The sequence below is a fragment of the Sparus aurata genome, chromosome 2, assembly GCF_900880675.1.
Source record: "Sparus aurata chromosome 2, fSpaAur1.1, whole genome shotgun sequence".
In the NCBI taxonomy this organism is placed as follows: domain Eukaryota; kingdom Metazoa; phylum Chordata; class Actinopteri; order Spariformes; family Sparidae; genus Sparus; species Sparus aurata.
The window spans coordinates 29,085,209-29,098,423 of record NC_044188.1 but is presented as its reverse complement, the minus strand read 5'-3'; the positions used below and the strand labels follow the sequence as shown (position 1 = coordinate 29,098,423).

Below are 13,215 nucleotides of genomic sequence, written 5' to 3'. Positions count from 1 at the left end.
TTGAATACAAATTAGTTTCCTCATTCAACCACCCATAGCTTATTTTACAGTTTGATTAAATTTTGTTTCACTTCCTAGCTTCAATAAATGTGCCCAAGATGTGTGCTGATATTTTAGAAGTAATTTAAACCTTGTATTGTGTAACACTACTAAATACCATGTTAGCTAGGACGTGGTTGAACGCTAACATTAGCTGTTGTCTAACAGAAACTAATGAGTGAGTGAAAATGTGGAGGGCCAAAGATCAAGGTAAAACAATATATTTCATAACTCATTAGCTTCCATGAGTCAACAGGCAACATTAGCATTCAACCACTTCCAGCAAACATTGCCATTTGATAGTATTACATGATAGAAGGCATACTAGATGTTGTCAAACAGTTAACTTTTAACTAGGAAGTGGTTGAATGCTAACGGAAGCTAGTTGGTTATAAAATATGTAATTTTATCTTGACAGTGGCCTGACATCCCTCCATATTTTCAGTTGCTGATCAGTCTGTAAAGGGAAATTGTATTGATTTGTCTGATTCCATATGTTTGTAGGGCTAGCAACCTGAGACACAGCAGTACGACATTTAAGCTTCCCTTGTTCCCCTTTTTGTCTGTTTTAAAATTAGCAGTTAAACCAGTCTGAATGTCTTTGTGGTATTTCCCAAAGTGATCGTACCCCTTTTAAAAAAAAACATTTTACTTGTAGAATGAAGTTGTCCGTGTAGTATAATTGAAGTCAGTGGTGCTTTTCCCTAACTTAACCTCATTTTCTAATTAAAGTAGGAACCCAGCTGGGCATATCTCTGTTTATACTGTTTTTAGTGTTTTACTGGTTGTTTTTAACCACATCTGCTTGTGTTTTTTGCAGACCCACACCATCTTCTCGCTGCTGGGCCTTGACCACGCCTACGTTACTAGCATAGGACGCCTCATTGGGGTGGTTTCCCTGAAAGAGGTAAGAGTCGATTTTCGGAGGAGTGTATTCTTTAGCGTAGTCATATGGTTATTGTGTGTGTTTTAATGGTTTCATACCTCTTTAATCTAATCTCATGATTCAGTGCTGTCAATTTGTTCGACACCTACCCTAATGTAAAAAGACATGACTATCATCATTTGTACAGGAGCCATATTCACTGCTTTCATAACTGTAAAATCACTGTCAATACCATCAGGAGTGCTGTCATCCTGCTTTGCACACACACACACACACACTCAAAGACATTTCAGTCAGCATTAATGATTCTTCCTCCCCTCGCCTGTTATGTACTGTGACAGACAAAAGGCTCCTTAATATTGCTGTCTCTATCTATTGTCTCTGTGTCTGTTCTCTGCCCCCTCCCTCTCTTTTCATCTCGCCTGCCTCACAAACAACTGAAAACCTCTTGCTCCTTGTGAATTGGCCAGGAAGTGGTGAGAGGATTGTTGCTAAGTGCAGTACTGCTTGCCTGTCCCTGACATTTAGGCTTTTTTGTTCTGCGTTCCACCAGCAGACAAAAACCCAGCCATGGCAGATAAAGCCCAGCCTCTCCCAGTCTGCCTGTCTGTCACACAGGCATACAGTTATATCACAGCCTCACTGGTCCGTATGAAAGAGGAGATTCACTTGGATGTTGGTGTGCGTGATTATAGTGCATTATTTCCACCCTCCAGCGTGCAGACACTATTCTTTCAGGGCTGCCACTGGATCTGTTGGGCCCAAATCTTTCACCTTATCAGCCTAATGACAAACTTGGCCCGGTCAAAACACTGAGAGCAGAGAGAGATGGGATGAAAGAGGCCTTAGAGAATCGCAACAAACTTTCACACAGCTCCAATGTGTTTCTTTCAAATGCAAGGATAGATATTGTTAGAGGTCTTATAAACCCAATGTGTTCTGCTTAATTAAAGCACAAGGTCAATGTAAATCCATTTCAGAATCACATATTTTGTTCTGTGGGCTAAGACAGGGAGCATGTCAGGTTTTCTTTGGTATTGATATGTGCTATCATACAAAATGCTGTGCCTCATGTGCAACAGTTTATTGACAGTGAGAAAGATGACAATGTGAGAGATGATAAGACATTATTATGCATATGAAATTCAAGGAGACATAGTATGCTCATTTTCAGGTTCATAATATAATTTTTCGGTTGCTTCTAGAGTAAGTTTACATGCTTTGATGTTCAAAATACACTGTGGTCCTCCTCTGTTTAAAACACTCTGCAGGGTTCTCCCCAGACGGTAGATAGTTAACGTTACACACACTAAAGGTTCACTGTTCTCTTTTTGTGTGAATAATATCTGTTAATTCACCCATCAGTCCACAGTTGCAACAATTGTCTTGGACTGCCAGTTCAGCTGTTCATGAAACACTGACTGCTCTCTGCGCTTCAGTGCTCCATCTTCTCATACAGAGTGCACTCTGCCGCTCAGAGAGTCTGGAGCTTTCAATAACCTACAGCGCTCTGGCACAATCTTGGTTGTAAATTTGTGCTCTGATGCTCGGAGTCTGTCTTTGCAAATGCATCCATAGAGACAGAAGAAACAGTTCAAGTTAGTTAATAAATGGTTAAAATATTTTTCTAAAAGTAGTATACATGTGTATTCACATACAGTAGTTAGCTCAAAGGTCCATTGTAGGATTTAGCGGAATCTAACCGTGTTTTTGAGAATTGCAACCAACTGAACACCCCTCCCCTCATACACCCTAACCTGTGATGGCCTCTTAAAAACACAAAAAATCCCACTCCACTTCACTTCTGCAGTAACATGGGCGTGCAGCATGGTGGACTCTGTGGAGGAGGTGCCACTCCCTCTGTTGATATAAAATGCTCATTCTAAGGGCACCAAAACACAACGATACTTAGGTGCAGGTAATTATACACTAATAAAAATAATTACAAATATGATATCATGTCCAAACCCAAGTCCTACACACAGGACCCTTCAGAGTAATGATTTAAATAGACTGTTAAGTGTAATTAATAAACAGTTCAGACTGGCTTAAATTAAGATAAAATAAAGGTATGAATAAATGACTGGAATTCATGGATAAACAGTTGAAATAGATAGCTTAATTGATACCAAAATACATAGTTCTTTCAAGATTTTTTGTAATTAACAGATAGAAAATAAAGCATTACCACCAGCTTAAGTCTGATGGTCCTATCACAACATGTAAAAAAATAATTATGAAGATTAATATAAAGATAATCATGTGTTTGGTTGGTAGTTTCCTCATCAGGAAGTTCTACAAAACTACTCATCTTTAGACAATGCTCAATGCCCAGAGACTTCTTCAACACCGGATGTCATTTTCTGAATCTTTTTTGATTCTTTTAACATCTCTTGAAAAATGGCCACAGTTCAGTATTTTGCTGAGACAGAACACATGTTGCTGATATATAAACTATATAAAATAAAGACCAAGCCTAATTCCTCACCAAGAATCATCGCCTCTGCCATTTTTAATTTTTTACATTGTTTTTATAAACATTTCTGAAAGGCAGACTGCAGTGTGTACTGTGGCAGAGGCAGGTCTGACCCTGTGAGTGGACTTTCTTTTGATCTACTTTCATTTCTGCTGTGTGTAGGCGGCAGGGAGAGCCACAGAGATTAATACATGTGCAGTCATTTCCACCTCTCCTTTCTCCTCTCCTCTATTACTGTGAAAGGATTCAGCAAACACCAGCTGAAGTCAGTCCGACCTCACTTTTCAATGCACACTGCCCTCTGACCATGAGCTCTCCCTCCATTACATTTTGAAAGGGGGTTCCAGTTGAAAATAGAAAATTGCTTGTGTGCCTGTGCATTGGATTGTAAACTACGGACATGATCTTGTACTGTAGAGCAAGGCCAGTACAGCATCAGGGTTAGCAGTTCTATTTCCACTGGGGCCAAAACTGTATGCAGCACAGCATAATAAGGGACTGTGAATAAAACCCTGTATGAAATGGCATGATTTATGGTTTATTTTATTTGATTTTTGCTGCAAACAAGAGCCATAACATGTCCCAAACCAATACTACTATTTTTTATCAGGTCTTGATTGTAAATGTTACCACATAGTAAGTTCAGCCTAACACTTTTGGACTCATTATGGACAGTTTAAAAACAAATGATCAAAGTCGATACAGCAGAACCAGAGAAATCATCTTTTATTCCACGCATTTGTCTTCTTTCTAAAACCTCGCACCCACATTACCATGAATGCAACTTAGCCACTGAGCAGCATCACTGGAAGAAATTCATCAGGTTATATATATTTTACAAGTGCAGTAGTACTCCCCAAGACCTGGAAACACACAAATTGAAGTTATCCATTGAACCATAAAATCAATGTAGCTTCATTGAGTGCTTAGACACTCTTTGTGGTGTCATCTCTAACTTGTCTTTCTCCGTCCAGCTTCGCAAGGCCATTGAGGGTTCTGTGACGGTAAAAGGTGTGAAGGTGCGTCCTCCTCTGGCCAGCTTCCGGGACAGCGGCACCAGCAGCAGCGAGAATGAAGCCACCGAGCTCCACAAGCTGTGGGATCGCCACAAGAGCATGTCGCTGCCCCGCGAACACACCCCCTCTGAGTCCGACGAGAAATCCCAGTGAGGGAAAATAGAGGAGGGGGAAGAAGAAGAACAGGTGAAGGGGGAGGAGCAGGAGGAGGAGGAGGCATTGAGATCTTTAATCTCCCAAAGCCACAAAAGAAATGCAAAAATCCTCAGGGCTTAGGATCAATATTTAATTCTGAAAAGAGTTCTAGTGCTCCGCCAGCCTCTTCATAACTCCTCTTTTCTCTCCTCATCTACTCCTCTTTTTTTCCTCCATCCTCCACTTTTTCTTCAAAGACCCACCAGTGCTTTCCCCAGGGTTCTTACACTGACCAAGCCAGACACTCCACAGGAGAGTGGAACACAACTCAACCTGTGCCCTGCTCTCCATTTACCCTCGGGAACCCACAGCAGAGTGAATGTGGATTATGGGGAAAGAAAGAAAGAAAGAAAGAAAAAAAAAAGGACTCATGTTGGTTGAATCCAACAAGGGACTGGGAATTGGTTGCAATCTTAAAAAAGGGATATTTTTTTTGCAGACTATGTTTAGCTTATGTATCATTAGAGTGTTGGGATCAAAGTTTGGACCTTATTGAACAAGTCTTCCACTTGATGAGAGAAATTCAGCAATGATGACGAGGAAGAATAACGTATGTTTGTTAGAGTGAGTGTATCTAATGAGAAAATGTGAGTGCGCGTGAAGATGGAGGTAGCAAAACGACTATTTCTTATAGGATTTTCTTTTTTTTTGTATTGCCTTTAGAACACATTTCAGTCTTTGTTTCCCAGCTTGAATAATTTTATTTCTGACTGATCAGGTTGTCTGTGTTTTACTGGAATTTGCCATAGCACCATTTTTATCTGCAGTCTGTCCCCTTGACAAGCACTGGACTACGGGGACGGATGCCTTAGTTTTCTTTATTTTATTTTTTTTCTTGCTTCCATTACTCCTCTCTTCCTTGGTCTTCTTATCTCTTCAGTCTTTGATGGTCAGGTTGAGAGTACCATCTATGCAAGCAGACATGCCTGTAGGCAGTGGTGGAAGCACCTGTAGCCCTTTTCATAATGTACACTCCTTTCATAATCCAGTCTTACATGACAAGGACACATAGAAACACACACAACGAAGACGGCAGCGACGCACTCCGAGAGTCGCAGTTTTCTGCTTATCTAAATATAGCTCTTAATAACCGTTCCAGAGAAGGTTGGGGGGCGGACGGACAGGGCAGGAAGCGAGGGAGAGATGAAGAACAGGGAGCAAATGGATGGCTGAAAGAATGAAGACATCATTACCTAACCAGCTGCTCTGGGTCCTCTCATCAATCTGCCTTTGATTTCCATGTTAGCTAACCTCCATCACTTTCAGAGACACAATAACCCCCCACCAGCTATACGACGCAGTGGTCGAGGGCAAACATGTTGCCGACATGCGGTATGTACGTCATCATATGACAGCATGTGAGCAGCAGAGTGAATAACCAAGCTGTAGTCCAACCATTTCAAATTAACTTAATTTAACATAATACTTACCCCAGCTACTCGTCCAACATAGTTAACCGATTCAACCTCAAACCCTAGGCATTGACGTTTGCAGGTTCAGTGTGTAGGATTTGGTGCTGTTTAGTGATGTTGTGGCAGACTGCAACCAACTGAAGACCCCTCATCTCCCCCTCACCTATGATAGCCACTAAAAAACATAAAAGAGCCTCTCTGCTTCTGTGGAAACGTGGCGGTGCAACATGGCAGAGTTGACGTTGGCTGTGTATGTTTCTGCATATCATGGATATGTTGCAAATACATATTTCTGTAGGTTCAATATGTAATTTCATGGTGTGTCATGGCTGTTTTTTTAGATTTAGGAAAAAAAATCCACTTGGTTAGGAAAAGATCATGTTTTAACTTAAAATACCTGGTTTTGTTGCCACAAATGCGTTTTGTTCATGCGAGGTCTCCTTAAAAAGTTCCACTGGTTTCACACCTACAGATGTTGAAACACAGTCCCCAACCTCCACAAATGAAAGTGAGCTCGTGTACATCGAACGCAGCTTAACACATTATGTATATTGTCCATGTGTTACATATGACACGGACACATCTCAACGTATCCATGCTGTGCAGAAACATTAACTGCCATGTTTTTTCTGCCTGCTGCGCTGGACGAGGACCCACTTCCTCTGTAGATTTAAAAGGCTCATTCTATGGATAAAAATCAACTGATTTATCAATTCTAAGGGAACGAAAACACAACAGTTCTTCATTTCAGGTGTTTTTACAATAATGGAAACATAATTTTAATAAATATGATATCCTATTCCTGCCAATAGATCCCCCGAAATCCAACACACTGGACCTTTAATGACAGAATGGTTTCTGACTCAGCAAGTAGTCTGATGTGAAAGATAATGTATATGTACTGTGTATTTAATAATTCATGTCTGCCATAATGCTTGAGGCTCGTCAGTGTGCTCTCTGCACATCGCCAGAGGAACATTGATTTGTTTTACCCTCTCCGTTCCTTCCACTTCCACTAAAATGGGCTGCTGCACCCAAACACGTCATTTAAGACACTCTCCTTTATTATTTTTCTATCCTTTAAGTTTGTTTTTTGTATGAGTTTTTTATTTTATTTTATTTTTTTTAGGAAAAAACAGATGTCCACTACTATCTACAGAATTAGCTCTACTGTTTGGATGCCTTAAGTATGCGCTCATACTGAACTCCATTGTGTTTTTCTGCATTTGATGCATCGCATGGATTTTTATTTTTGGCGGTGTCTTGTCTTGCTGCGCACCACTAAAAGTAAAAGCTAAATAGCATGGCTTTGCATGACCGAGTGCATGTAATATTTGTTTTATAATGAAAATTTACCAAAAACAAAAACTTGATGGATATTAATGTGGGGCGAGTGACTGATGTGGTGTCTTAGTATGTTCGCCATCCTGTGCCTGTATGTTATGTGTCTTTACAGTATATTATTTTATATTTTCTAGTGTTCGATTATTTCACTTTGATTGGCATCTTAATTTCATCCAATGAGTTTTATTCACTGCCTGATTTTGAGCTGGGGATGGGGGGGCGTACAGATTAATATATTTAACATCATTCCTGTAATGTAAAACCATAATTTAATGTCTTAACCAATCTAAAAATTGATGACTATTCTCCTTTTAAAAGAGTGTTTTGGGGGGCTTGTTTTATGATATGTGTTGTAATTGTTTCACATTTGATGATCTTACAGTTTGATTTTGATGCTGTCCCATTTGTGTTTTTATTTTTTTTTATCTTTTGACATGTCTGATATATTTCTACGAAGAAATGTATTTGTAAAGTGCAAATAACACTAACGGGGTGAAGGCTCGTGAAGGTTCGCTTGATAGGAAAGCAAAAAGAGAAGTTAATGATGAAGGGACCAGCATGGGGTCTGTCGGTGACATGCTCATTCCACAAGTGCCTCTCTTTTATCGATAAGCAATCGACACCGAAGTGTTTGAATCTGGTTTACTAGTCGCATGCATGTGGATGAGGCACTTTTCACACATACATGTGCACAAATATGTAAGTGGGGTGGATGATGTGTCAGTTATATATAACAGTGTGCTGTTATCGCCATGGTAACCTGCCGTCATCGTCGCAATCCTCCCATCTGCTCGCCCCAGGGGCTGACTGAGATCCACTCTGATTTGGTTCTGTTCATTTCTTTGTGCTTTTCATCGATTTTCATTATTCTGCCTTCTGCCAGAGCCTTCCCCTCGGCACACATTTCAGAATTGTTCATCTCATTTGCTACCAGACAGATATAGACTGAGTTAGATGCATATTTATTAGTCTGTATTAATCAAAGTAGAAGTCGTAAAACAAACAAAAAAAAATGTTTTTTGTTTTTGATTCTTTTTATGAATGATCAACTTGTAGGTAATCAATTTGTGCAATACGGTTTGTTCATCTCACTTTGTAACCAAGTTTTGATTAATGATATGAATGCAAGATAACCTTATTTTTGTAAAGAAACCTGAAAAGTGTAAAAAGATGTATGTATATGAGGAACTGACGCTCACACGGGAGCTCATGTGTGATAAAGTGATGTGATGACGGCTTAAGGGGGAAGGTTTCCCAAAAGCTTTAGTAAAAGCTGTCAGAATCGCACTAGAATCAGAATTAACGTATTTAAGGACACTGTGTGCACCTTTTTAGGTGTTGTCTAGTCTTTGTTCAAGAGGATTAGCTTATACTCCTCAATTTTGGCTTTGGGAAACCTTCCCTGTCTGGTCATAAAAGGCTCTGTGGTGAAACCTGCTGCATGGATTGTGGCTGGCACTCTCATACAAACCCCCCTTAAGCAGTGGCGCTAAGTCAGTTTTATCATACTCCTCTCTATCCTCTCCTTCAGTCTGAGGGGCTTTGATAAGACCAGATGCTTGCATCAGCTGTTGAGGGTTATCTTTTATCCACTCCTTAGGGCTCTTAGGGACTGTACATTGTACATACTGGAGGCCCCCACTAGCCCGAGGGCCAAACCAGACAGAGCTGAACAAAATCCAGAGCTATTTTTCACACAGAAAAATGAAACATTGTTTTGTATATCAGGGATGAATAAATGAGATTTTAACAAACAGGTCTTCTGCATTCTGTTTTTTTTTTTGCATCTCCTTGGACGTGTGTTATTCTGCAGCTGTGATCCTTTCCTGCAATTCCTCTTCCTTCCCTTCAGTAACAGCTGTTCCACACCTGAGGTGTTGTTTTTGTCATTCACCGAAACTCCCAGTGCGGAAGCAAACACATTAATTCTATAATAATGTTCCAATTAGTTCATTATGTCCCAAATCTTTTTTTGTCGCAGAGTGAGTCAATCGCATTTTACAACATTTGCACCTAACCCTTGTATTTTAATTGGATGAGAATTCCTCTTTAATGTTCAAAGTTTTACAAATTCAAACAGGCTTTATTGGCACGGGGAACTTATTCGCATTGCCAAAGCAAGTGTGAAATGACAAACAACAACAAAAAAAATACTTAACTGGAATAAATGGGAATTTGCTGTTAGAAACTCGTGTTTGAAGATAAAATAGTATTAGAAAAATTGAGACTTGCAGTTACAAGGAGAACAGCATTTTATTTATGAATGTAAAGTCACTGCAACATTTATTTTTATGCCCCATAATGAATTGCGTTCTAAACCCAACACACTGGACACAGAATAAAGTATTTAATTGCGAATTTATTACTTATTTATTGTCAAAACATATTTCTTTGCACCAGTCAGGATTTTTAAGGGAAAATGCACAAAATAGCTTTTAATCATGACACAAACAAATTGTTCAACAGACGAGAGTATCTTGACAGGTTGTGGGTTGTTGATATTATGTACATTATAGTACTGATCAGTCACTGTTCGTTTGTGAGAAGACACTAATGTTGCCTTATGTGGTATGTACAGCAGACTGCAACTTATTATAATTTCAATATTATTCTGTGACAAAATCAATTCATCATCACACTTTTTTTAACAGGTTAGACAAATTGGCCAATAATACCAATATACAGAGACATGATTTTTATTTATTGTGAAAATGTTTTGAAGGACCTACTGTATATGAGTAGGTGAGATTTCCAAATCTTTTCGATTATGAAAAAGTATCAATAGACTCGATCCACAGAGAAATGCACAGTCTAGATTTAGAAACTGACTTCAAATAAGCCACCAGGACTTCCATAAATTTGTCATGACTATAACTATACAGTCACCGCCCACAGCCAAGGCAGCAGCACGGCAATAGTTTCGAACACACCAATCATCAGCACGTCTAGATTACATACAGGGTCAATGACAAAACGTGATTGGAAGCGTTATTGTGTCGAGTGACATGATGATGTGAAAAAGCGCTTAAGACAATCAAGTGAGTAAAAAAATATTGAACTCAAGCAACTTTTTGCAAATGTTTTTGGGTTCACATGATTTATTTTATCGGGTCGTGCAAGTAGATGCAATTATTTCCATAATTTTTGGTCTGACTGCAACATTAGAGAGCTGACCAAGCTGACCTTTCAGGAAGGGGGCCCTCTGATCTTCTGGAGGAATAAACTGTCACAGTATAGACTGCTCGGATCCGCAGCCATCGAGAGGAGAGCTCAGGGATTACTTTCAAACTTCTGGGATTCAAAAATAGATCCCTCCCATTTATTAACCTGACTGCAGCAGCAATCTGCAGAGGTGACCTTCATTGTCGGGTGTGTATGTTCGTAATGCTGACTGCTGATTAAAGATTAAATGTACTTTACTGAATGAATGTTATGTTACAGAGAGAAGAGGCGTCTCTGCTGAGTGCTGAGTTCAGAGATTAAATTCAAACACACACAGACACAGACACAGAGAGTCAAACTTGTCTTCGTTCCTCACTCATTTCAACAAAATACATCACAAAGAGCTTGTCGTTTTAAGAGAGCTCATTGAAGAAATCTTATAATATATCTTTAAGAGGATCCACCCATTATTAGTACTCAGAACTCACTTCTAGCCAAAGGGTTTGATCCACTTCTAGAAGAGTGCGCTGGGGAAGGAAACTGGTTCTGGTCTCATCTGAGTCATCCAGGATGTTGTAAACTTTATAAAGTTGATTAAGTAGTGGAAACTGTGGAAGTCAGTCCAGTCAGCTGCAGTAACAGAGCACTGTATTCAACTCAGCTGCTTTCCCACTGGGAGTGTTAACCGCAACAGTTGGCACTGTAATGAACTGCAGCCACCACACTTTTTCACAATCTCAAGTTTGTGAATATGCAGTTGTTTCTGTCAGTGTTTTTCTGTCCCCTCCTTATGGCATGTTCCTGTTCACAACACACACACACACACACAGACTCATGTGTGCACACACACACACTCCATTCTGTTGTTTTGCTGTGTGTGAATGTGAGGAGAGCATCTGGACTGTAATGGGCTGGGACTGCAATGGTAAAAGCTTAATGATCTAAATGAGTTCTTTCGTTAAGTAGGCTGCAGCTCTGTCACTCAGTGAGTGTCAGGTGGGAGCACGAGACTTTCTCTAGAGAGACAGAATGAGTTGTGCCTCCGTCTGTTTATGGGCATGTGTGCCTGCCTGTGTGTTGCAGAGATCATTAAGCACTTTTTTTTGAAGTATCTATCGTCGTTCGTACCTCCATTACAATCTATAATCCCCTCTTAGTGCCAGGTACTATCAGTAATAATATGACACTTTGATATCCTTCACACAAGAGGCTATGAACATGTGTGTGTGTGTGAGTGACCATATGCTGAATGTGTTCAAATTCTCGTAGGCTGAGACACCAAGACGAGATTAAGTTGTAACGAGCACGGCTGCGGTCGCTCATCTGTTTTGCGATGAGTGAGGTTAGAAACACTTGAGCAGCGTTTAGCCTTGTTGTGCAGAGCGCCATCTGTCCTTGCTGACACCGCCCTCGTTTCTGATGAATATTAAATAAAGGTGTCACTAGAAAAAGAAAAAGTCTCCCTGCCTCCCAGTAACTGCTACAGTGTAGGAAGTGCTTGTCGCACTTGGAGACTGATTGATGTAATGGCTGGTAAGAGGTGCAGACAGGGCTCTGTCAGAGACAGCCGCAGTCTATTCTCTGTCTGTACGGGCCATGTGTCTTCATCAATGCCACGTCTCGTAACAAGAATGGAAAAATGTCAAAAAAAAAAATATGCTGAGTAGATTTTTGCCATCTATCAGTCTGCATGTAGATTTAAAGGTGCAATTAGCGAGTCTGTAGACAGACGATTGATTGTTCAGTCAAATTTCCAAGTCAAATTCGGACGCTTTGTGTCGGTGACAAGCTGCAAATGACACTCAACAATCGACTACATTTCACATTGCATCTTTAATAGATTAATATCGGATCTATGAGTACAGTGCAGTTATGTTCAGGATTAAGAATACCTTAGGAGACATATCACTGAGCGTCAGTTAGGAGTGGTGACTTGTTTTTAAGGTTTATAAAACAATCGTCATAATATAAGTAAAGGATAAAGACAAGTTTTGGAATAAAAGGAAAATTGCCTCGCTTTTTGTTGGTTTGACCTTCGTTCCTCTCGGCTATGTCAACATCTTACTCAACCTATAAATTGTGGACCACTCTGGCCATTCTGGTTTCTTGGATGGTAGCATGTTATCATCAAACTGAGGGTGAAAGCAAAAATTGAAAAAAAAACTATTATAAAACAATCTATTTCAACAATCAATAACTTTACTAGAAACGTGTGTGGGAACCCATTGTCTTAAACCATTTCAACTTTTACACAAGCTGAAACTAAACATGTCAAGTTGTATTAACATAGAGCCATAACTGGATACAGATGAAGTGTATTAAGTTTACATTAGTTGGCTTTACTCAAAATATTTAGTTCACGTAAATGACTTCTTCTCTAGGGTCTAAGATTGTATGTAATAACTATTCAGTACGTACAATTTAGGGTTAGGGTTAGGGCTCAGTTTATCTGTATACATCTAGTGGATGTGATGAAATGATGTACGCATGAGATTCACAGTTTCATCACAGGACATTGTCATGTCAAGTCATGTTTTTCATTGTTGTTCTAATATCGTGATAAATATTGGATCAAGGACTATTCATCTCGATATTGTTGTACCAGGAGTCTTAAGTCCCCAGCTTTAACCAGTTGGGTTGATTCTTCTATTTTTTCCAATCATTGTGAAGCACACTAATAGGGAG

The 13,215-nt window shown here is 39.7% G+C and overlaps 1 protein-coding gene across 10 annotated transcripts in view; it reads left to right on the top strand.

Annotated features, from left to right (window-relative positions):
* clcn2b (chloride channel, voltage-sensitive 2b) overlaps positions 1 to 7,098 on the top strand; it is a 184,915-nt gene extending 177,817 nt beyond the window's left edge. For 9 of the 10 annotated variants that reach the window (XM_030396161.1, XM_030396146.1, XM_030396134.1 and 6 more), the window contains 2 exons: positions 860 to 946; positions 4,376 to 4,795. In XM_030396161.1, the coding sequence (XP_030252021.1) occupies positions 860 to 946; positions 4,376 to 4,570 (282 nt within the window). In that variant the 3' untranslated portion in view covers positions 4,571 to 4,795. The other variant, XM_030396116.1, reaches the window with a different exon arrangement.
* Positions 7,099 to 13,215: the final 6,117 nt, after the last annotated feature.